The sequence below is a fragment of the Schistocerca gregaria genome, chromosome 5 (assembly GCF_023897955.1).
Source record: "Schistocerca gregaria isolate iqSchGreg1 chromosome 5, iqSchGreg1.2, whole genome shotgun sequence".
Lineage (NCBI taxonomy): Eukaryota > Metazoa > Arthropoda > Insecta > Orthoptera > Acrididae > Schistocerca > Schistocerca gregaria.
In genome coordinates this window covers 227,106,117-227,129,031 of record NC_064924.1, presented here as the reverse complement: position 1 = coordinate 227,129,031, position 22,915 = coordinate 227,106,117, and the positions used below count along the sequence as shown (strand labels likewise).

The following is a 22,915-nucleotide window of genomic DNA, read 5'->3' as shown; positions in this document are numbered from 1 at the left end:
TATGTATCGTTGGATGTACCCCTCCGAGAGAAAGAAATTGCAATTACAATTTTTTATCCAGTGTCTAGGTCTCGAGATAGTTCAGTGGCTTCAGTTAAAATCTGTACAATTGCACTAAAAATATTTCTCGCCGTACCTTTCGCTTACTTCGCTGAAACGGTCCTCGTTTCTGGCAACCAACACTGACGCCGAATCTGGATAAAGTTGCCCTCGGGTACGGTATTGTGATTAACACACAGAAAATGAACAAAAATTGACGCTAAACTAAATATAGCACGCAGCAAGCGTTTGTTTTCTGTGCGGACGGCTGAAACACTTGCGAAACGAGGTGCTTTGAGTGCTAATCTCACCACCAAGTACCTCGTTATCAGCCTTTGCGCTGTACTTAGCTCAGGCGCGTGGGCAAATAATTAAACGCAATGTACCACCAGGGAAGCAGCATTTCGCAACGTATATTACGTTTCCACAGTGGATTCTCATCAATGCTACTGAAGAATTATGTGGGGTGGTGGCGCTGCTAGTTTTGGTTGTATGCACAGTGGAAATTAACAGTTCCTTTCACAAGCTGTTTGACCCTTATTTCGTCCGTGTAGGATACTTTCGTGGAATCTGCTACTGTATATGATACAAGAAAAAATATACAGTTCTATTGCTAGCAGGCATTTAATCATTGATCATAGTTTTCTTCTTTTGTTAGCATCCATATGAAAAAAAGTTTGTGGAGTGATCATACCCTTTTTTTCTCTTTTCCGATAATTTCTCAAGGATAGCCGTCTACGTTACTATTTGATAGTCGCGCAGCTTTTTCTGTGTTACATGTTCTTCAGTCCCTATCAATAGATAGAGGCATTTGATAACTTCATTCACATACAATGAAAGACGTTCACACATTGCAGCGCCAAAGAAACTAGTATAGGCGCGCGTATTCAAATACTGAGTTATGTAAACAGGCAGAACACGTCGCTGCGGTCGGCATCGCCTATATAAGACAAAAAGGGTCTGGCGCAGTTGTTAGACATGTTACTGCTGCTACAATGGCAGGTTATCAAGATTCCATTGAGTTTTAAAGTGATGTTATAGTCGCGCACGAGCGATGGGACGCAGCATCTGCGAGAAAGCGATGAAGTGGAATTTTCCCGTACGACCTTTTCACGAGTGTACCGTAAATATCAGGAATCCGGAAAACATCGCTGCAGCCGGAAAAAGATCGTGCACGAATGGGGACAACGACGACTTAAGAGAATCGTTTAGCGTGACGGAAGTGTAACGGTTCCGCAAATTGCTGCAGATTTCAGTGCTAGGTCTTCAACAAGTGTCAGCGTACGAACCATTCAACGATACAGGCTTTCGGAGTCGAAGGCCAACTCGGGTACCCTTGATGACTGCACGACACAATGCTTTACGCCTTGCCTGGGCCCATCAACACCGTCATTGGTGCGTTGATGACTGGGAGCATGTTACCTGGTCGGACGAGTCTCGTATCGAGTGGATAGACGTGTTCGGGTGCGTAGACAACGTCATGAATCCGTGGACCCTGGATGTCAGCAGGGGACTGTTCAAGCCGATGGAGGCTCTGCAGTAGTGTGGGGCGTGTGCAATTAGTTGGAGTGATATGGAACCCCTGATACGTCTAGGTACGACTCTGACAGGTGACACGTACATAAGCATCTTGTCTGATCACCTGCATCCATTCATGTTCATTGTGCATTCCCACGGACTTGGTTAATTCCAGTAGGACAATGCGACAACCCACACGTTCATAATTGCTACAGAGTGGCTCCAGGAACACTCTTCTGTGTTTAAAAAATTCCGATGGCCACCAAACTCCCCAGACATGAACATTCTTGAGCATATGTGGGATGCTTTGAAACGTGCTGTTCAGAAGAGGTCTCACTCTATCGTACTCATACGGGTTTATGGGCAGCTCTGCAGGATTCATGGTATCAGTTCCCTCCAGCACTACTGCAGACGTTATTTGAGTCCATGCCACGGCATGGTGCGGCACTTCTGCGTACTCAAGGAGGCCCTACACGATACTGGTGAGGTGTACCACTTTCTTTGGCTTTTGAGTGTAGTTCGAAAAAAGGTGTAAATAAGCACAGTAGGCCATGCCAACGACGGTAATTTCAATTTTGTACGTATTTGTAGCACTGATTACGTGTAGTTAGAGCTTCGCGGTAGGACCAGCAAAATATGCAAGAGTGGCCACTTCGCAGTACGTTATGCAGCACTGAGCACCAGTCACATGTGTAATGGCACAATGCTCACTACACTGTTTACTCCTGACGTTGACTTATACGTAAACACTTAGAGTCAGTGAAGTCTGCAGCAGTGGCTACCGCATATGCAAGGGCCAGTCGATTGAAAATGAGACGGATGGAAATAAGTAAGTAAACTGTTTATTATTTCAAAAGTAATCGCCGTAACTGATAATACGTTTATCAGACTGTGACAGAAGACAGTCATTGCCTTCATGGAAAAATGTTTGCGCTTTCATACGGAACCATGATTGTACCTAGGCGTTCACCTCTCCGTCCGAAGCAAATTAATGGCGCCGAATACATTTCTTCAGAGCTTCAAAAATATGGAAACCTTAAGAGGTGGGGGTGGAGGGTGTGGGAGATCGAAACTGTATGGAGCCTTTGTAAAGGCTTTCCAGTGAAATTTCTGCAGTGGAGTCGCATCAACTCGGCCAAGATGTGGGTGGGCATAATCCTGTAACAGAATGACGCCCTCTGTCAACATTCCTGGGCGTTTGGACTCCTCGGGGCTCTTGAGTTTTTGCGAAATGTCCACCTACCACACTCCGCTAATTGTGTCGCCGCGTTCCAGAAATCCATTGAGCAGCGGCGCTTGCAGTCAGGGAAAAAGGTTCAAATGTTTGTGAAATCTTATGTGACTGTACTGCTAAGGTCATCAGTCCCTAAGCTAACACACTACTTAACCTAAATTATCCTAAGGACAACACACACACATCCATGCCAAAGGGAGGAGTCGAACCTCCGCCGGAACCAGCCGCACAGTCCATTAGCTCAGCTAATCCCGCGCGGCGAAGAAAAAGGTCGTCATGATTTCCGTGCCTGTTGCTTTGACTAGGACGCAGAAGTTACGCAGGGAAGTCGTTACACATCCTCTGCACAGTCCCAATCTCTCTCCACGCGATTTTCGTATGTTAGGAGCCCTGGAGAAAGACATCCATAGGCTTCGATATGCTTCGGAAGAAGAGGAGCACGCCTGGGGTACAACCATGGTTTCTTAGGCAATCGCAAGTATTTTTCCATGAAGACAGTCACCATCTCGCCTCGCAATGGAGGAGGAAATGGAAATTAGTGTTTAATGCCCCGTCTATATCGAGGTAACTAGAAACGGAGCACAAGCTCGGATTAGTGAAGGATGGGGAAGTAAATCTGCAGTTCCCTTTCAAAGGAATCATCCCGGCAATTGTTCAAAAATGGTTCAGATGGGTCTGAGCACTATGGGACTTAACATCGGAGGTCATCAGTTCTCTAGAGCTTAGAAATGCTTAAACCTAACTAACCTAAGGACATCTCACACATTCATGCCCGAGGCAGGATTCCAACCTGCGACTGTAGCGATCGCGCGGTTCCAGACTGAAGCGCCTAGAGCCGCTGGGCCAAACCGCCCTGTCCTGCAATTGTCTGAAGCGATTTGGGCAAAACAGGGAAAGCCTAAATCAAGATGACCAGATGCAGGTTTGAACCGTCGTCCTCCTGAATGCGAGTTCAGTGTGCTAACCACCTCGCTCGGTGTCTCACATGTGTAAACCCTTTTGACATCTAATTTGGAAATAATAAAAAGTTTACTTACTATTTTCTGTTTGTCTCTTTTTCATTTTACTGTCGCATACAGTTGCAGTTACAAGGAAAGATCAATATGCTGTGCACCATTGATGGCCACTTAAAAGTACTGCTGCGTGTAAGGTGAGTAGACTGGCTACTGGCTCACAGGTTTAAGTGCAGCTGCCGGGCAGTGTCACTAGACCGTGTAGTAGTGAAGGCCACTTACAATTAATGTTGCTGTTGAGGTCAGTAGATTAGCATTGACCAACACTTATATGTGCAGCTTGCAGGGTAAGATCAGTAGGCAGTGGCGATGATCACTTACTAGTATAGCTGTGGGTAAGGCCACTTACAAGTAAAATGCAGTAGACTGTGCAGCACTGGTTATCTCACATAGGTGCAGTTGTAGGTTAAAACCGGTAGGCTGTGCTAGCTTATAAGTAAAGCTGCAGGGCGGGCTACCACATATAGGCTTTGTTGCAGGATAAGTAGAAGGTGTTTGTTGTCCACAGGTGCTGTGGTACCGCGACACTCTCCGGCTGGATACTACGGAGCGGCGCATCATGGAGGTCCGTGGCAGCCGGCACACACTCATCCTGCGCAAGGTGCAGGCCTCCGACTTCGGCAACTACAGCTGCGTCGCCGACAACGTGCTGGGCAAGACGCGCCAGTACCTCGAACTATCCGGTAAGTGCTGAACTTAAGCTCTCGTACACAGTCCACATATCCCGCAACATAATTCCGTTGATACCCCACCATATGAGCAAATTTCTCCAGAATCCAGCTGCTAGAGCTATGAATTGGAGACTACACATGTGCAGGTCCAGCTAAGTAACGCAGCTGGATGAAAAGTGGGACATATGTTGGAAGAAATGCTATAGTATACTATAGAAGATAACTGAAAGAAATACCCACTGAGAGGAACAGAAACGACCAATTTATACAAGAGCAATAATTTCACGAAGTCGCAGAGAATTATCATACTCCCTACACTCACTAGTATTTAAAGGAATTCAACACAGTATCTTCAGCTCACACATTTATTAACATCGCCGATTAGAGTTTCAGTCACAATTACACTCCTGGAAATTGAAATAAGAACACCGTGAATTTATTGTCCCAGGAAGGGGAAACTTTATTGACACATTCCTGGGGTCAGATACATCACATGATCACACTGATAGAACCACAGGCACATAGACACAGGCATCAGAGCATGCACAATGTCGGCACTAGTACAGTGTATATCCACCTTTCGCAGCAATGCAGGCTGCTATTCTCCCATGGAGACGATCGTAGAGATGCTGGATGTAGTCCTGTGGAACGGCTTGCCATGCCATTTCCACCTGGCACCTCAGTTGGACGAGCGTTCGTGCTGGACGTGCAGACCGCGTGAGACGACGCTTCATCCAGTCCCAAACATGCTCAATGGGGGACAGATCCGGAGATCTTGCTGGCCATGGTAGTTGACTTACACCTTCTAGAGCACGTTGGGTGGCACGGGATACATGCGGACGTGCATTGTCCTGTTGGAACAGCAAGTTCCCTTGCCGGTCTAGGAATGGTAGAACGACGGGTTCGATGACGGTTTGGATGTACCGTGCACTATTCAGTGTCCCCTCGACGATCACCAGAGGTGTACGGCCAGTGTAGGAGATCGCTGCCCACACCATGATGGCGGGTGTTGGCCCTGTGTGCCTCGGTCGTATGCAGTCCTGATTGTGGCGCTCACCTGCACGGCGCCAAACACGCATACGACCATCATTGGCACCAAGCCAGAAGCGACTCTCATCGCTGAAGACGACACGTCTCCATTCGTCCCTCCATTCACGCCTGTCGCGACACCACTGGAGGCGGGCTGCACGATGTTGGGGCGTGAGCGGAAGACGGCCTAACGGTGTGCGGGACCGTAGCCCAGCTTCATGGAGACGGTTGCGAATGGTCCTCGCCGATACCCCAGGAGCAACAGTGTCCCTAATTTGCTGGGAAGTGGCGGTGCGGTCCCCTACGGCACTGTGTAGGATCCTACGGTCTTGGCGTGCATCCGTGCGTCGCTGCGGTCCGGTCCCAGGTCGACGGGCACGTGCACCTTCCGCCGACCACTGGCGACGACATCGATGTACTGTGGAGACCTCACGCCCCACGTGTTGAGCAATTCGGCGGTACGTCCACCCGGCCTCCCGCATGCCCACTATACGCCCTCGCTCAAAGTCCGTCAACTGCACATACGGTTCACGTCCACGCTGTCGCGGCACGCTACCAGTGTTAAAGACTGCGATGGAGCTCCGTATGCGACGGCAAACTGGCTGACACTGACGGAGGCGGTGCACAAGTGCTGCGCAGCTAGCGCCATTCGACGGCCAACACCGCGGTTCTTGGTGTGTCCGGAGTGCCGTGCGTTTGATCATTGCTTGTACAGCCCTCTCGCAGTGTCCAGAGCAAGTATGGTGGGTCTGACACACCGGTGTCAATGTGTTCTTTTTTCCATTTCCAGGAGTGTATATACACACGTTGGAGAGGGCAGCACAGTCTAAGTTTTGTGTACAACGCCAACAGATGGCGTAAGATTCCTTAATTTCCCGACATCCTCCCCATTATGGTCTATCTCTAAGACAGTGACCAGCTGCACCGGTCGACAGATCTTCGTGCCATCCGGCAACCGGGCCGCAATTCTTCCACCACTGCTTTCTTCCATGCCGAGAACTGATGTTCTCCTGCAGCAGAACGACTTTTCCAACTCTTGATCTTCTTGACCGGTATACCTTCAACTCGTTTTAACCTATTAGCAATAGGACATACTCATTTGTTTTCCATGAGCACCAAATTTCCTCGTTAACCTCGTATGTTAGTTCGAAATTCTTGGCAAAATTCCTCCTAGTTGCTGGTTCTGGCCCACATGGAATGGTTTCTAGTTTGTCACCATATAGAAAATGAGCTGACGTCAATGCGGCATCATTCTCTCCTTGAGCGATGGCTCTTGGGTCGATTGCGGATTTTATTTCTATCAAACTGGTCCAACTGCGGACGACCAAGCACCATCCTCAAGCAACACTTGATGGAGACTCTCATGTCTTCCAACCAGCCTCCTCACCAAGCTGCCTGTGGTAGCATGTACTTCCACGTTATTCAATGTGGGGCACAGTAACACTATATGTCAGTATTCTGGATGATTTTGAAGAGCGCAGATAGTTCTGTATTGGCTGCGTGGAACGTTGAGGCATTTTCTGAGTACATAGAGAGTGGGAGGCCTCTATATCCTACAATGCGTGGTATGACCATTATAAATCGTCGGTGGACATATTGATGACAAGTTCAATGTAAATTGCACGGTTTGTGGCTTATTGAATCGTGCTGTGTTGGTGCATGTGTACGATGAGAAGTTTCGTGAAACTTTGACTTCCGTCTTGTACAATTGGGCGCTTCTCTGAATTGGATACCGCAGCACATTGGAACCTACTACCGATCCGAATCACGCCACCCAATAGGAAAGGATTTCATCCAACTATCTTTGATACTTCTGTACAGTTCAGAAAGTTCGCGAGTGAATAGCTCCTCTTGAACTCTTCTGATTCAGTATGTTCGGACGTTGCTTAACTTCAGAGCACTCGAACTACCAATGTTTCTAACCTTGTTTTTCGTACTCACAACAAATCTAACTATGAGGACTGTTGTATGAAACATTCGCAGGTAGGAACTAAATTTTGCACTGTTAGAAAGGGGTTCGATGATGGCGATCAAAGTTACATTAGTCCGTACTTTGGCTTGTGGCATTAATTTAGATCGAGCTGGGATGTCCAGTGGTAACGACTATGGTGGACCACACCACGAGATTTGTTACCAGCGGGTCCGCCTCCAGCCACAGTGTGATATGCTCTGCGAGATACTGACCTTCTGGACAGTGCCTCCACTGACTGGTTGTAGTGTACGTCAGTATTTCTGTCACCCGATTGCAAACGAAGGCATTTGCTTTCACTATTTCGTATCCACTCCAAGGTGACTGTTGAATCGCTCCACAAAGTAGCCTTGTTGCCATAAGACCCAGTTTCCTGGCAAAAGTGATAAAGGAGTCATGAGCCAATCAGTGCAGCAAGCAATTCAAACCTAGGTAACGTAGCTTTCTTCATTGGTGCCGACCTGTTCGTGCTGCAAAAATATGTGGTGTGTAGAGGACTTCAGTATTTGTCTCTACATACAGAGCAGCACTGTAGGCTGTTCTGGTGCATCGCAGATCACATGGACTTCTGTAGAGTCATTTGCGTCTGATATACTTATCCACGCGGCAGAGCGTAGCACAGTCTATAGTTTGGTATACAACATTAACTGCCCGACGACCTCTTCTTGTTCGTGCAGCCGTTCCTGAGGCTCGGAGCGCTCCTCATGCACTTGAAACAATGAGGTGAGCAACATCAATCTCCTGGGCTACGCTCGTCACACTTCGCCATTTTTCCAATTTCCCAGTGACTGTTTCCCGTTGGAATTTATTCAGATCTCACCAAGTAACCGAATATCCAGATGACCCAATCCATTCCGTGTAAACACAGCCCACATCGTTATCGAGACACCATCAGCTTCCATAATGCCTAACTGTCCTAAGGGATACGTTCGTCGTACGCTCCACATTGATTTCTGCGCTCATTTCACGCAGTGTTGTTTGTCTGTTAGCACAGACTACTGCATTCAAACGCCGCTACTCTTGGTGGTAAGTCAAGTCGTCGCAACTGCGTTGCCCGTGGTGAGAGGCAATGCCTGAAACTTGGTATTCTTGCCACACTGTTCACATTGTGGATCTCAGAATAGTGAGTTCCCTAACGATTTCGAAATGGGATGATCTAAGCTTCTTGTTCCAACTACCACTCAGGATTCAAAGTCTGTTAATTCCCGTCGTACGGCCATAAAACCTGAGTGCAAATGAGAACTCTGCCAAAGCACTACCCTTTCAAGCCTTTTGTATGCGATACTAACGCCATCTGTATATATACATTTCACTATATCATGACTTACATCACGTAAGTGTCTGTGTTAATAGATTCTCTCCTTTGAGGTAATTCATAATGTTCGAACATACTATTCTATTGCAAGTCTGCGGCAGTGATATGAGTCTGTAATTCGGAGGAGTACTTCTATTTCCTGTCTTATATTTTGTTGTGATGAGTACAACTTCCCGGTCTTTAGGTACAGATCTTCGGTCAAGGGGGCGGTTGTGTATGATTGCATTACTGCATCTGCGCACTCTGAAATATGTACACAGTCTGGGCCGGAATATTTGCCTATTTTAAGATATTTGAGGTGCTTCGATAGACCTAGAGTATCTATTCAAAGACATTTATATTGGCAGATTTTCTTGATTCGTATTCTGGAATATTTTCTTTGTCTTCTTTGGTGAAGGGATAGCGGAATAATGTCTCTAGTAACTAGGGTTTAGTGGCAGTGTCGTCGGTAACATTGCCATTGATACCCCCCAGCGAAGATATTGGTTGGGTCTTGCTTCATATTCGACTACAATCTTTTTGGATTATCTGCCCGATGTAGAGGCAGAGTTTCGTTGTGTAAGCTTTTAAAAGCATCTCCCATTGAAGCCTGGGGTAAATTTCGACCTTCTGTAAAATATCTCAGAAGTGAAAAGTTTGCCTTCTTTTAAACTATGGTGCTTCTTTTAGTTCCTTTTGTAAAAGTGTTCTGACCATTTTTTTATGCTATAGGGGATGAGCATCACGTATTATTTGGTATACTTATCTCTTTCAATTACCTTTGATACTAAATCTTTAAGTTTGGAAGAATGAAGACTGTCTCTTAGAAAGGCGACAAGTGATATTTTACCGACTTTTTTAAATAGACATTTTTGCATTTATTTTTGGTGGAATGGATGCTGCGGTATTCAGTCTCACCACAATGACCTTGTAGTCATGAGTCCCTGTATCCGTCAAGATTTATTGCAATCATTTATACTTCGAGTGCATTTTTTACAATTGCGCACGATGTTTGATGCGTCCCACCATCTTTAAATGCCAACAAATCAAGGATAAATTGAAATCACTCCAAGTATAATCATAAGGCTTGTGCACCTATTTGAAATGAGTCTCAAGTTTAGTTTGTATCTTTTGTCAGTAATTATGTCATCTGAATCGGAGGGCAGTGGAGACGGTAAAGGGATTCAATTGCTAATTTCTACTACCTTATAGGAACTACTTGAATGTAATTACAAGGTAAAGTACTTTCAACAGCAACAAAAACGCCACAACCAAATATGTTTATCCTATGCTTTCTGAGCACTGTTAGGTCCTTCTTAAAAATGTCGGCTCAACTTATCGCTGGCTTTAGACAGGTATCAGTACGTATAACGACTTGAGATTTAGTGCTTTCTTTTAGCTCCTGGTACTCTGGTTCTTTCCCAACACATAAACGACAGTTTACAACTATGATAGCAATGGCTCCTAGGCCTATCCTAGTCATATGTTTGACGTGCCTCCTTTCGTCCCTGTTTATGCTATCCCGAGACTCTCTGGCCTAAAAACTAATTAAGTGTTGAATAGAAAGAAGGAGGTATAACGATGCATCAATTTTTTGAATTACTTTGTTTGGCGGTAAACCCTAAGAACCAAGTACCCCATGATGCCCTATCCCCATAACACTCAGAATATGACTAAAGAGATCTGTGAGACATATTAGACGAAACCAGTTAAAGCTTGGTTGCGACATTTCAGGGGACGTGACACCCAAAAAACTCATCAACGTCATTGCTATTTCTGTGCCACCGCGATAAATTTTCCTTTTGCTGTCAGGCGCTATGCACTGTAGCTTAACTCATTTCGTTCAGCTCTAAGTTAGTCGACGCGCCAGTAATTGTACGGTATAAGTTCACGAGATCTCGGTAGGTGGCTGTAGTAAGCGGCTTACAAGGCAGCAGGCAGCCGGTCTTCTCGAATCAAAACACTGCAGCAACAAGTGCGGCCAGGCCACCAATTACGACGAGTGCCTCCAGCCACCGCTGTGGCCGCTTGCGTCTAACCGACGTCCTCCCCCCCCCCCCCCCCCAAATCGCACTCCCTCCCGTGCCTCACAGTGGAATACAACGTTATCTGAAACTACGAAATAGGTGTAAGTAACAACGGACGTTGCCTATATGACTTAACGCTTCATTCACATTATGTTAATTGTTAAACTTGGAGTACATTTGTGACAGACGGTTCCTACACTGTGCGACTGGTGTCGAGTGAGCTAGCAGATAGCTAGTAGATAAGGCAACTGTATCTGGAATAACGAACACTTGCAGCTACGAGTATAGCCCATAAATTGCTGGTAGACCTTCAAATTGCTATAGTTCACTTAAAAACTGAGCCAGGTAAAAGAACTGTCTCTACATACGTCGTATGCATCTGTACCAAATATCCTCGACCACTATTATAAATAATTCATATTAACAAGTGCTACTCCACTAGAAACCACCAGCATAAATTTGCTCTTAGTCATCTATACTGACACAGTACAGAACTGTTCTTTATCTACATAAATCAGTTATCACGTACATTACTTCTACCACTATTAAACTTAAGCTGCCAGAGCAGCTTTCGTGCCGAATGATTTGTTTATTTATGTATCTAAATGTACATCATATTCTGCAGTTCACAATTTAGTGTTTGTCAGGGGTTCATCGAACCACTTTGAAGACATTTCTCTACAGTTCCACTTTCGAACAGCAAGCGGGAAAAATGAAACCTTTCTGTGCCAATTCTGATTCCTGTCATTTCATTACAATGACCATTTCTCCCCATGTAGGTGGGTACCAAAAAACTAATTTCATATTCGGAGGAGAAATTTGTAATTCAGGTTTTTTGATAGATCCTGCCGCAACGAAAAACGGATTTGTGTTAATTATTTCCGCCCCAACTCGCGAATCACATCCGTGGCTTTCTCTCCCCTATTTCGCGATAACAGAAAACGAACTACTTCCTCAGTCCTGTCTCATGCGGATTCCGCATCACGCAGCAGTGCTCTAGAAGAGGACGGACGAGAGTAGTGTAGGAACCCTGTTTAATCGGCCTATTGCATCGTGTAAGTATTCTGCCAATAAATCGCAGTCTTCGTTTAGCTTTCCCCATAGCTTTATGTGTGTCAGCGTTCCAGTTTAAGTTATTCGTAACTGTAATCCCTAAGTATTTAGCTGAATTCAATATCATTAGATCTGTGTGATTTATCGTGTAACCGACATTCAGCGGATCCCTCTTATTCACGTGTATGAACTCACACTTTTCATTATTTGCAGCCAATTGCCACTTTATGAGGATGCAGAAAGCAGTTTTAAATCACTGCATTAAAGACACATAACCGATACCCACAGGACATGGGTGCCTGTAATTGAAAACTTTCTCATGACGGTCTCTCCGTTGGCAAAAGATTCCGGGAAGGGACTGTAGTGGGGAGGTGACCATGATAAAAAGCATGAATAACCAACTAAAGGATAAGGTTCTAAAAGTCGGAGAATGGAATGTCAGAAGCTTGAACGTAGTAGGGAAGCCAGACAATCTGAAAAGGGAAACGCAGAGGCTCAATCTAGATGTAGTAGGTATCAGTGAAGTGAAATGGAAAGAAGACAAGGGTTTCTGGTCAGGTGGGTATAGTCTTATATCAACAGCAACAGAAAATGCAGAAAATGGTATAAGTGGAGCAGGGTTCGTTATGAATAGGAAGATAAAGCAGAGCGTGTGATACTGTGAACAGTTCAATGATTGTTCTTGCTAGAATCGACAGCAAACCAATACCGACAACGATAGTTTAGATATACGGCAGAAGCTGAAAATGAAGAGACAGAGAAAGTATATGAAGATATTGAAAGGGTAATACAGACGTAAAGGGAGATAAAAATCTAATTGTCATGGGGGACTGGACTGCAGTTGTATGGGAGGGAGCAAGAGAAATGGTTACAGGAGAATAAGGGCTTCGGACAAGGAATGAAAGAGGAAAAAAGACTAATTGAGTTCTCTAATAACTTTCAGCTAGTAACAGCGAATTCTCTGTTAATGAACCACAATAGGATGAGGTGTACTTGGAAAAGGCCTGGTGATACGTTATCATTTCATGATCTCAGTTAGATTACATCATGGTCAGAAATTGCGAAATCAGATACTGTATAGTAAGGCGTACCCAGGAGCAGATATAGAGTCAGAGCACAATGCTAGTGATGAAGAGTAGGATGAGGTTTAAGAGATTAATCAGGAACAATGAACATGCAAAGAAGTTGGATACAGAAGTACTAAGGAATGACGAGTCACGCTTGAAGTTCCCTAAGGCTATAGATACAGCCATAAGGAATAGCTCAGTAGGTAGACAGTTGAAGAGGAATGTACATCTCAAAAAGGGCTGTTACAGAAGTTGGAAAGGAAAAAATAGGTACGAAGAAGGTTAATGTGAAGAAACCAGGGTAACAGAAGAAATACCTCAGCTGACTGATGAAAGAAGGAATTACAATAGTCTTCAGGGAACTTCAGGAATACAGGAATACAATTCGCTGAGGAATGAAATAAATGGGAAGGTAGGGAAGCTAAGACAAAAAGGCAGCACGAAAAATGTGAAGACATCGAAAAAGAAATGATTACCGGATGGACTGACGCAGCATATAGAAAAGTCAAAATAACCTCCCGTGAAATTGAAAGCACGGGAGGTAATTTTACGAGTGCAACGGGATTTCCACTGTTAAATGCAGATGAGAGAGCGGATAGGTGGAAACAGTATAATGAAGACCTCTATGACGGGGAATATTTGTCTGATGTGATAGAAGAAGAAACAGGAGTCGATTTAGAAGAAATAGGGGATCCGGTATTAGGATCATAATTTAAGAGGGCTTTTGAGGGCTTAAGATCAAATAATGCAGAAGGGATAGATACATTCCATCGGAATTTCTAAAATCATGGGGTAAGTGGCAACAAAACGACTATTTACGATGATGTCTAGAATGTATTAGTGTGGCGACATACCATCTGACTTTTGGAAAAATATCATCTATACAATTCCAAAGACAGCAAGAGTTGACAAGTGCGAGAATTATCGCGCAATCACCTTAGTAGCTCACACATCCAAGTTGCTGTTAAGAATAATATACAGAAGAAAAGAAAGGAAAATTGAGGATGTGTTAGATGGCGATCAGTTGGACTATAGGAAAGTTGATGGCACCGTAGAGGCAATGCTGACATTGCAGTTGATGATGGAAGCAAGACTAAAGAAAAATCGAGACACGTTCATTGGATCTGTCGACTTCGAAAAAGCTTTAGACAACGTAAAATGGTGCAATATGATCGAAATTCTGAGAAAAATAGGGGTAAGCTGTAGGGAGAGACGGATAATATACAATATGCCCAAGAGCCCAGAGGAAACAATAAGAGTGGAAGTCCAACCACGAAGTACTGGGATTAAAAAGGGTGTAAGACAAGGATGCAGTCTTTCCCTATTACAGCTCAATATATAACTCGAAGAAATAAAAGAAAGGTTCAAAAAAAGTGAAGAAGAATTACAGGACCTGCCGAATGGAATGGTTTAATGAGTTCAGAACATGGATTGAGAGGAAGTCGAAGAAAGGCGAAAGAAATGAGTAGGAGCAAAAACGAGAACCTCGAGAAACTCAACTTCAAGGTTGATCGTCACGAAGTAGATGAAGTTAAGAAATTCTGCTTCTTAAACGGCAAAATATTCAGTGACGGACGGAACAAGGAGGACATCAAAGCACTGGCGAAAAGGGAAATTCTGGCCAACAAAATTCTACTAGTATCAAACATAGGCCTGAATTTGAGGAAGAAATGTACGTTTCGTGCACAGCATTGTGTGGTAGCGAAACATGGATTGTGTGGAGATCGGAACAGAAGAGATTCGACGCGTACAGACCAATGTTGAAAATTAGTTGGACTGGTAAGTTAAGCAATGAGGAGGTTATGCGCAGAATCGGAGAGGAAGGAATGTGTGGAACAAACTGATAAGAAGTCACAGGATGATAGGGCATCTGTTAAGACATAAGGGACTGACTTCCATGCTACTAGAGGGAGCTGTAGAGGGTAACATCTGTGGAGGAAGGCAGCAAATAATTGAGGACGTAAGTTGCAAGTGCTGCTCTGAGATGAAGACGTTGGCACAGGAGAAAAGTTTGTGGCAGGCCGCATCAAGCCGATCAGAACAACTGATGACTCAAGAAAAGGAAAATATAGAGACCTAAGAAGTGGCTAGGATCAGTGGTAAGGTAATGGCTTATCCTGTATGAGGAGATAGCGCAAACTAAGAGCTCGCGAATGCTTGGTCGCTAAATTCCTGAAATAGAACTATCCTTCCCTGGTATTGTGAACTGTTTCCTAGCCGTTACCGGCATTGCTTGAGATGACGCCATGAGACAGAGATATGGATATGTATAGATGGCGGTAGTATCATGTGCACAAGGTATAAAAGGACGGTTCATTGGCGGAGCTGTCATTTGCACTCCGCTGCCTGTGGCTGCACGAAGGAAATCAACAGACTCTGATCGCGGAGTGGTTGTTGGAGCTAGACGCATGGGACATTCTATTTCCGAAATAGTTAGGGAATTAAATATTTCGAGGTCCATAGTGTAAAGTGTGTAGCGAGAATGTCAAATATGTGTCATCACGGAGAACTCAGTGGTCGACGGCGGCGTCGGTATTGAGTTGTCAGTGCTAACAGACAAGCAGCACCGCGTGAAGTAACCGCAAAAAAAAAGGTGGAACGTACGATGAATTATCCGTTAGGACAGTGCGACGAAATTTGGCGTTAATGGGCTACACAGCAGACGACCGATGCAATTGTCTTTGCTAACAACACGACATGGCCTGCAACATTTTCCTGGACTGGTGACCATGTCGATTGGACCCTAGATAACTGGATAACCGTGGCTTGTTCAGATGAGTCCCGATTTCACTTGGTAATAGCTGATAGCTGGCTTCGAGTGCGGCGCAGACCCCACGAACTCATGGACCTAAGTTGTCAAAAAGGCAGCTGGTCGTAGCTCCAAAATGGCGTGGGCTGTGTTTCCATGGAATGGATTGGATCCTCTGGTCCAATTGAACCGATCATTAACTGGAAATGCTGGAAATGGGTACGATAGGGTACTTGGAGATCAATCATTCATTTGATTCGTGTTCCGAAAGAACGATGGAATTTTTGTGGATGACGTGCGCCATGGCAACAGGCTGGTTTGAAGAACATTCTGGACAATTCGAACGATCGATTTGACCTGGCAGATCACTGGACATGAATTCCATCGAACATTTATGGCACCTTAGCGAGAGGTCGGTTCGTGCGCAATATTCTGCACCGGCAACACTTTCGCCGTTTCGGGTGGCTATAGAGGCATCATGTTTTAAAATTTTAGCAAGGGCCTTCAACCGACTTTTTGAGTCCATGCCACGTCGAGTTGATGCACTACCCGGGCAAAAGAACGTCCGACACGAAATTTGGAGGTGTCCATGACCTTTGTCGCCTCAGTGTAAAAGGAAAACCTGTGTGGCATGCAGGTTATAGAATCCTGAATTAAAAAGGATAGTAATGATACAGTCAAAGAACAGCGTTCTCAATGTATATAGTAGATTTCATGATTTTTAAACTGCTACGCAAAGTCGCACAGGAGGCCGGCGACCATTAAGTGAATGCTGAGCACTTCCTTTTTGACCGTAATAACAGGTCTACCTGCTGTTAAAACTTAATCGAAATGGGCTTGGTCATCATCAGAGCGTCAGAGAAAATGACGAATGATTTCATTCACAAAATTTAGTAAGGACCAGTGTTAAGATTGAAATCATGGATACAATACCCAGTTTTAATCTTTTTATCTGGTGTTGTAATGATGTGCTATTCCCGAAACACATAAACAATTAAAGTTTTAACAATCCATATTGATACAAAAAAACGGTGGAAAGCAAAGCGTCAGAATACAAGACATAGATCTAAAATGAAACATATTTAGCGAATGAATAATAACAGGATTCGAAAGTATTGATAATATGTCATTCTAAAGGACAGCGAAGTTAATGAAGAGAAAAGATAATGATGATGAAGATAGGAAAAGAGTATTTAGAGAAATGGCGTAAAATATAAATCAGAAAGAACTGGTGACTCCAATTCTTCCGTACGCAAGTCAGCTGCTTTAAACTCGATTATGTAAAAACGCCATCAGCTTTCTCCTCCGTTGGCATGCCTTTCTCTTGCTTATCAGTAGCTTGCGTGTAGCAGTATAACTCTCTTTCCGATGGTATTGAAGTTCAGTTTAACAGCAGAGCCTATCGTATGGTGTTGAAAACGACTATTTCTCCCGCTGCACCGAAAGCAGAGCCGTACAGAAAGCAGATTTCGATACATCGATGTAAAGAAATGTTTCAATTCTGCTTCGTTCTATCTACGTTCATTACACATTGAATACCAGTGAAGTTACATGCTTATTCGGACTGTCGAATGCCCAATTCATATTCCATGGATTTTTTAAAAGGAAATCATATTCCATTTTAGTTTGTAATGTAAACGTTCTTTATTTAAATCGCGCGATTAACTTATTTTGACCATAAGTCATTTTCAAGCACATGTGTGATCTTACGTATTAAATATTGTAATTATTCGATTCTTTTACCTTTACGCATAAAAAGAAACAGACGACGTGTATGTGTAAAGTAAAATAATCCAATAATTACAATACGTAATACGTAACATCTCACATGTCCTTGGAAATAACTCATGGTCGACATTAGCTAATGGCACGATTTAAATAAAGAACGTTTATATTCAGCCCACTACGGGATATGATTTCTTTTATAAAGTATTGCAAGACCTTGAATCCTCACAGAAACAAAACATTGAAATGGTTTCTTTAGTGAAACTTAGAAGAAAATGTATAATTTTTCCGGTTCAGGATTAGTTACCAGGGGTAAGATTCAACTTTTAAGCCACCCGACTACATATTCTCTCGGCCATAAACCTTTTGTACATATGTCATCCCTGTTTTTACATTTGTTGAGATATTTACTGACGCTTTGTCTAGAAAGAGAAATATTGCGGTAGTAGCTTGCAATCAGAGTTTGTTATCTCAATAAAAATTTTACAGCAGGAAACAAATTTTTCTCGCGGATTTTTCTTCGTGCAAAGTGCGTCTACCATTCATGCATACACTGTAGTTCGTTCTCGGTTTTACGGGTTATGGAAACCGAAACAAAAACGTGAAATTTTTTGTCCTCGTGTTACAGACCCATTGACTTAAGCTTCCGGGAATTAAAAATGGAGAGATAAAATTCGACTATAGAAATGAATATTTTACAGACGAAAGCACAACGTAAGCACCATTAAGTCCTTTCCTAGGTATTTACGAAGGAGAAGAGCGACTCACTTTAGAATGCTTTTTTTAAATTATGAAAAACCAACATCGTCAGCTTTCCTGAAATACCCAAGGAGTAAGACTGTGAGTTCAAGTTTTTAAAAAGATTAACTCGCGGCTGAAACTTGCTGTCAGGGAAAACGTCACGTGACGATGTTGCGAGATATGTATCATACTGGCATAAAATATGTGTTACATTTTACATCATTTCAACTTTTCCTGTATTACAATTTCTTACGCACAGGTCACAAAATCATTGTTACATTATTCTTTGGTGGTTACAATGCGTATTAAAAACAAATATCGAGTAGTAGATATCTCTCCACTGATATAATGATTTCACTAATACATTTTTAACGATTTTTAGTCGCGATAGATGAGGGACTCCGGATGTTTTCGGGTTTTTTGTCTACAGTGTGATGCAAAAGTCTAAACATGGATGGTGCCTTCAATTCTGAGTACTTAACTGTTAGGTAAACGAAAATTTTTTAATTTTATTTCATTAAAAGTCTCGGGTCGCTGTAGGAACTTACGAATCTGCAAGAGGAGATTTCTTCTGACGTTATGGGATTAATGGGTCTACATTGACTCAAACAAGGTCTCAAAAATCCCATATTTTTATTCTACAGACAAAACGATCAGAACGAGAACTAAGCAGTGTGTTGTTTGTCTTCTGTCTCATTTTGAACAATGTACTACGTGTAATCGAAAAAATTTGGTGTGTTCGTGATACATGAAATACAATAATGATATAGTGATAAACGATCTTATACCCTACGACTTGAACAAAATGTGGTATTCGATAGCGACACGTAGTTCTTTATCGCAATAGTCAGCAAAAAAAAATTATTTGTCTTTACTACTGAACCCGTGCGTAATTGCTCTATAAAAAGATATTACACTCTTTCCAGTACTTCAATACAGTGTAGAATACGTTTTATAACTTACTACGTTAATGCCCATGCTTCAGGAAAAGCAGTGATTTGTTTCCAGAATGAAATTCTCACTCTGCAGCGGAGTGTGCACTGCTATGAAACTTCGTGGCATATCAAAACTGTTTGTCAGACCAAGATTCGAACTCGGGACCTTGGCCTTTTGCGGCCAAGTGCCCTACCAACGTTTTTTTATTTATCTCATTTTATTCATAATTGGTCGCTGTATTTGTTCGGGACGGAAAGTCCCATGACGCTTGGTGAAGTTCATCGTCGTTCCATTAACTCAGTTGTTTATTACAGAGTGCAACTAAATTGGAATTTGGAAATTTGTGGTAAGGGCTTTTGGGACAAAACTGCTGAGGTCTTCCTTCCCTAAGCTTACACACTACCTAACTTAAAATAACTTAAACTAAGGACGACACACACACACACACACACACACACACACACACACACACACACACACACAGGAGCGCGCGCGCATGCCCGTAGGAGGACTCCAACCCCCGAAGGGGGTAGCTGCTCGGACCGTGACAAGACGCCTCAGGCCGCCCGTTGTACGCTGAGCTACCGCGCCGGCATCCAACTGAGATACCAAAGCACGACTCACGACCCAACCTCACAGCTTTACTTTCGCTAGTACCTCGTGTCCTGCACTCCATACTTCACAGAAGCTCTCCTGCGAAACTTGCTGAACTACCACTCCTGGAACACCGGACATTGCGGGGACTTGGCTTTGCCACAGCCTGGGGGATGTTTCCAGAATGAAATTTTCACTTGGCAGCGGACTGTGCGCAATTAAACTACGCTCAGGCAGATTTCACTTACTGACGGATAGGGACTATCGAGCATTACAGTATGTTGCTTAAAATTGGCATTATAGCACGAGAAAGAATCACTCGTTTGTTACCACCTACACTCCTGGAAATGGAAAAAAGAACACATTGACACCGGTGTGTCAGACCCACCATACTTGCTCCGGACACTGCGAGAGGGCTGTACAAGCAATGATCACACGCACGGCACAGCGGACACACCAGGAACCGCGGTGTTGGCCGTCGAATGGCGCTAGCTGCGCAGCATTTGTGCACCGCCGCCGTCAGTGTCAGCCAGTTTGCCGTGGCATACGGAGCTCCATAGCAGTCTTTAACACTGGTAGCATGCCGCGACAGCGTGGACGTGAACCGTATGTGCAGTTGACGGACTTTGAGCGAGGGCGTATAGTGGGCATGCGGGAGGCCGGGTGGACGTACCGCCGAATTGCTCAACACGTGGGGCGTGAGGTCTCCACAGTACATCGATGTTGTCGCCAGTGGTCGGCGGAAGGTGCACGTGCCCGTCGACCTGGGACCGGACCGCAGCGACGCACGGATGCACGCCAAGACCGTAGGATCCTACGCAGTGCCGTAGGGGACCGCACCGCCACTTCCCAGCAAATAGGGCCACTGTTGCTCCTGGGGTATCGGCGAGGACCATTCGCAACCGTCTCCATGAAGCTGGGCTACGGTCCCGCACACCGTTAGGCCGTCTTCCGCTCACGCCCCAACATCGTGCAGCCCGCCTCCAGTGGTGTCGCGACAGGCGTGAATGGAGGGACGAATGGAGACGTGTCGTCTTCAGCGATGAGAGTCGCTTCTGCCTTGGTGCCAATGATGGTCGTATGCGTGTTTGGCGCCGTGCAGGTGAGCGCCACAATCAGGACTGCATACGACCGAGGCGCACAGGGCCAACACCAGGCATCATGGTGTGGGGAGCGATCTCCTACACTGGCCGTACACCTCTGGTGATCGTCGAGGGGACACTGAATAGTGCACGGTACTTCCAAACCGTCATCGAACCCATCGTTCTACCATTCCTAGACCGGCAAGGGAACTTGCTGTTCCAACAGGACAATGCACGTCCGCGTGTATCCTGTGCCACCCAACGTGCTCTAGAAGGTGTAAGTCAAGTACCCTGGCCAGCAAGATCTCCGGATCTGTCCCCCATTGAGCATGTTTGGGACTGGATGACGCGTCGTCTCACGAGGGCTGCACGTCCAGCACGAACGCTTGTCCAACTGAGGCGCCAGGTGGAAATGGCATGGCAAGCCGTTCCACAGGACTACATCCAGCATCTCTACGATCGTCTCCATGGGAGAATAGCAGCCTGCATTGCTGCGAATGGTGGATATACACTGTACTAGTGTCGACATTGTGCATGGTCTGTTGCCAGTGTCTATGTGCCTGTGGTTCTGTCAGTGTGATCATGTGATGTATCTGACCCCAGGAATGTGTCAATAAAGTTTCCCCTTCCTGGGACAATGAATTCACGGTGTTCTTATTTCAATTTCCAGGGGTGTATATTATTCGTGCTACCATAATGGCTGTGCATAGTTAGTTACAAAAACGGGGTAGAATAATCGAGTAGCTCTTCGTAAACACGCATTTCTGCGGTCGATGCTGAGAAGTGTTTGAGGTGCTGTAAAGAGAGACGCCACTAAACAATGGATGACAGGAAACCGGTGACCTGAAGTGATGAATCACGTATGCTCTGTGGTAAACTTATGGAAGACATTGAGTTTGGCGGACGCCTGAAGAACGTTATGTGGCGTCACAGGCAGAGCCAGCAGTGAGGTATTGTTATGGTATTATTATGAAGGTGTTTTCCATGGTTTGGATGTGTTCATCTTTTTGCGCCGAAGCTAACGCTAAAAGTGGAAGAATATAAACACATTTTCAGCATTGTATAGTGAATACAATAGAACAACATTTCGGAGGCTATGATCGCTTCTGTCACCACGACAGTGCATCCTGTCATAAATCTGCTCAGGTGAGGCATTGGTTTGTGTACAATAAAATTAATGAAATGGACTGAGCTGGCCAGAGACCCAACCCCACCCAATGGAGCATCTTTGGGAAGAGATACAATGTTGATTTCTGCCAAGACTCCAGCATCCAAAATCGTTACCTTCTCTGGTTTCCACTCTTGACGAAAAATGGTCTACCATTGCTCCACAGACATTGAGACGCCTTATTGGAATAAAACCGAAGGGTGGACACATGCAGTATTAGTGACTACTAATATGTTCCCGGATATTTTTGATCAGGTAGCGTATGCTGGCTAGTTAGCTATGCCATTGCATGATACATTTCTGGTAACAGTAAGTCGTCCAGATAGTTGAATAAAAATGAGAATCTACATGAATATAATATTTCGCATTGATTTCCCGATATCGCCATGCTACTAGAGCTGTCCTCACTGTGTCAAGTGTCTAGCAAGTTCCTTTATTTCAACATTCGCTTGTTTCAATAAGAATGCACGTACTGTTATCATTCTAGGGTAGATACCTTCCAGTTGTCAACCCGGCGATATTTATTCGTTTTCTTTGCGAAGTTACATTTGCTTGCTGTTACACATCAAAAACGTGTGTCTCGGAAAACTATAAAACAAAACTTACGCCATCTGAATGCCTATGTCAGTCCTTTTGTTTCTCTCTTTGTCAGCGGTGTGAGGTATAAATTTGGTCTTAGTATCACTGTTTTATTCAGTGTCACAAGCTCCATGTACTCTGTAACATAATTTTCGTTTGGTTATGATGCTCTACAAGTCACTGAGATTTGGGACGTTCATCTGTTATCCAAACAGCTGTTCCTTTTAATTGCCCAAACATGTTTTACCAACTTTCTGCGTCATCAGCGATTACTTCTGTGTGAAGTAAGTTAAAATTTAAAAAACATTCGTTCGAATAATTATTACTTACACATGGCTACATTTTAAAGCCCTAAATAAAAATTATCAATGATGATGACACAAAGATGGTGAAATGTGTTTTTGCACTTAAAGAGAACACTTCTCTG

At 44.3% G+C, this 22,915-nt stretch overlaps 1 protein-coding gene across 2 annotated transcripts in view; it reads left to right on the top strand.

Annotated features, from left to right (window-relative positions):
• LOC126272742 (limbic system-associated membrane protein) overlaps positions 1-22,915 on the top strand; it is an 848,332-nt gene that overhangs the window by 788,724 nt on the left and 36,693 nt on the right. For both annotated transcript variants that reach the window (XM_049975800.1, XM_049975799.1), the window contains exon 6: positions 4,313-4,487. In XM_049975800.1, the coding sequence (XP_049831757.1) occupies positions 4,313-4,487 (175 nt within the window). The remainder of the gene's footprint in view (positions 1-4,312; positions 4,488-22,915) is intronic.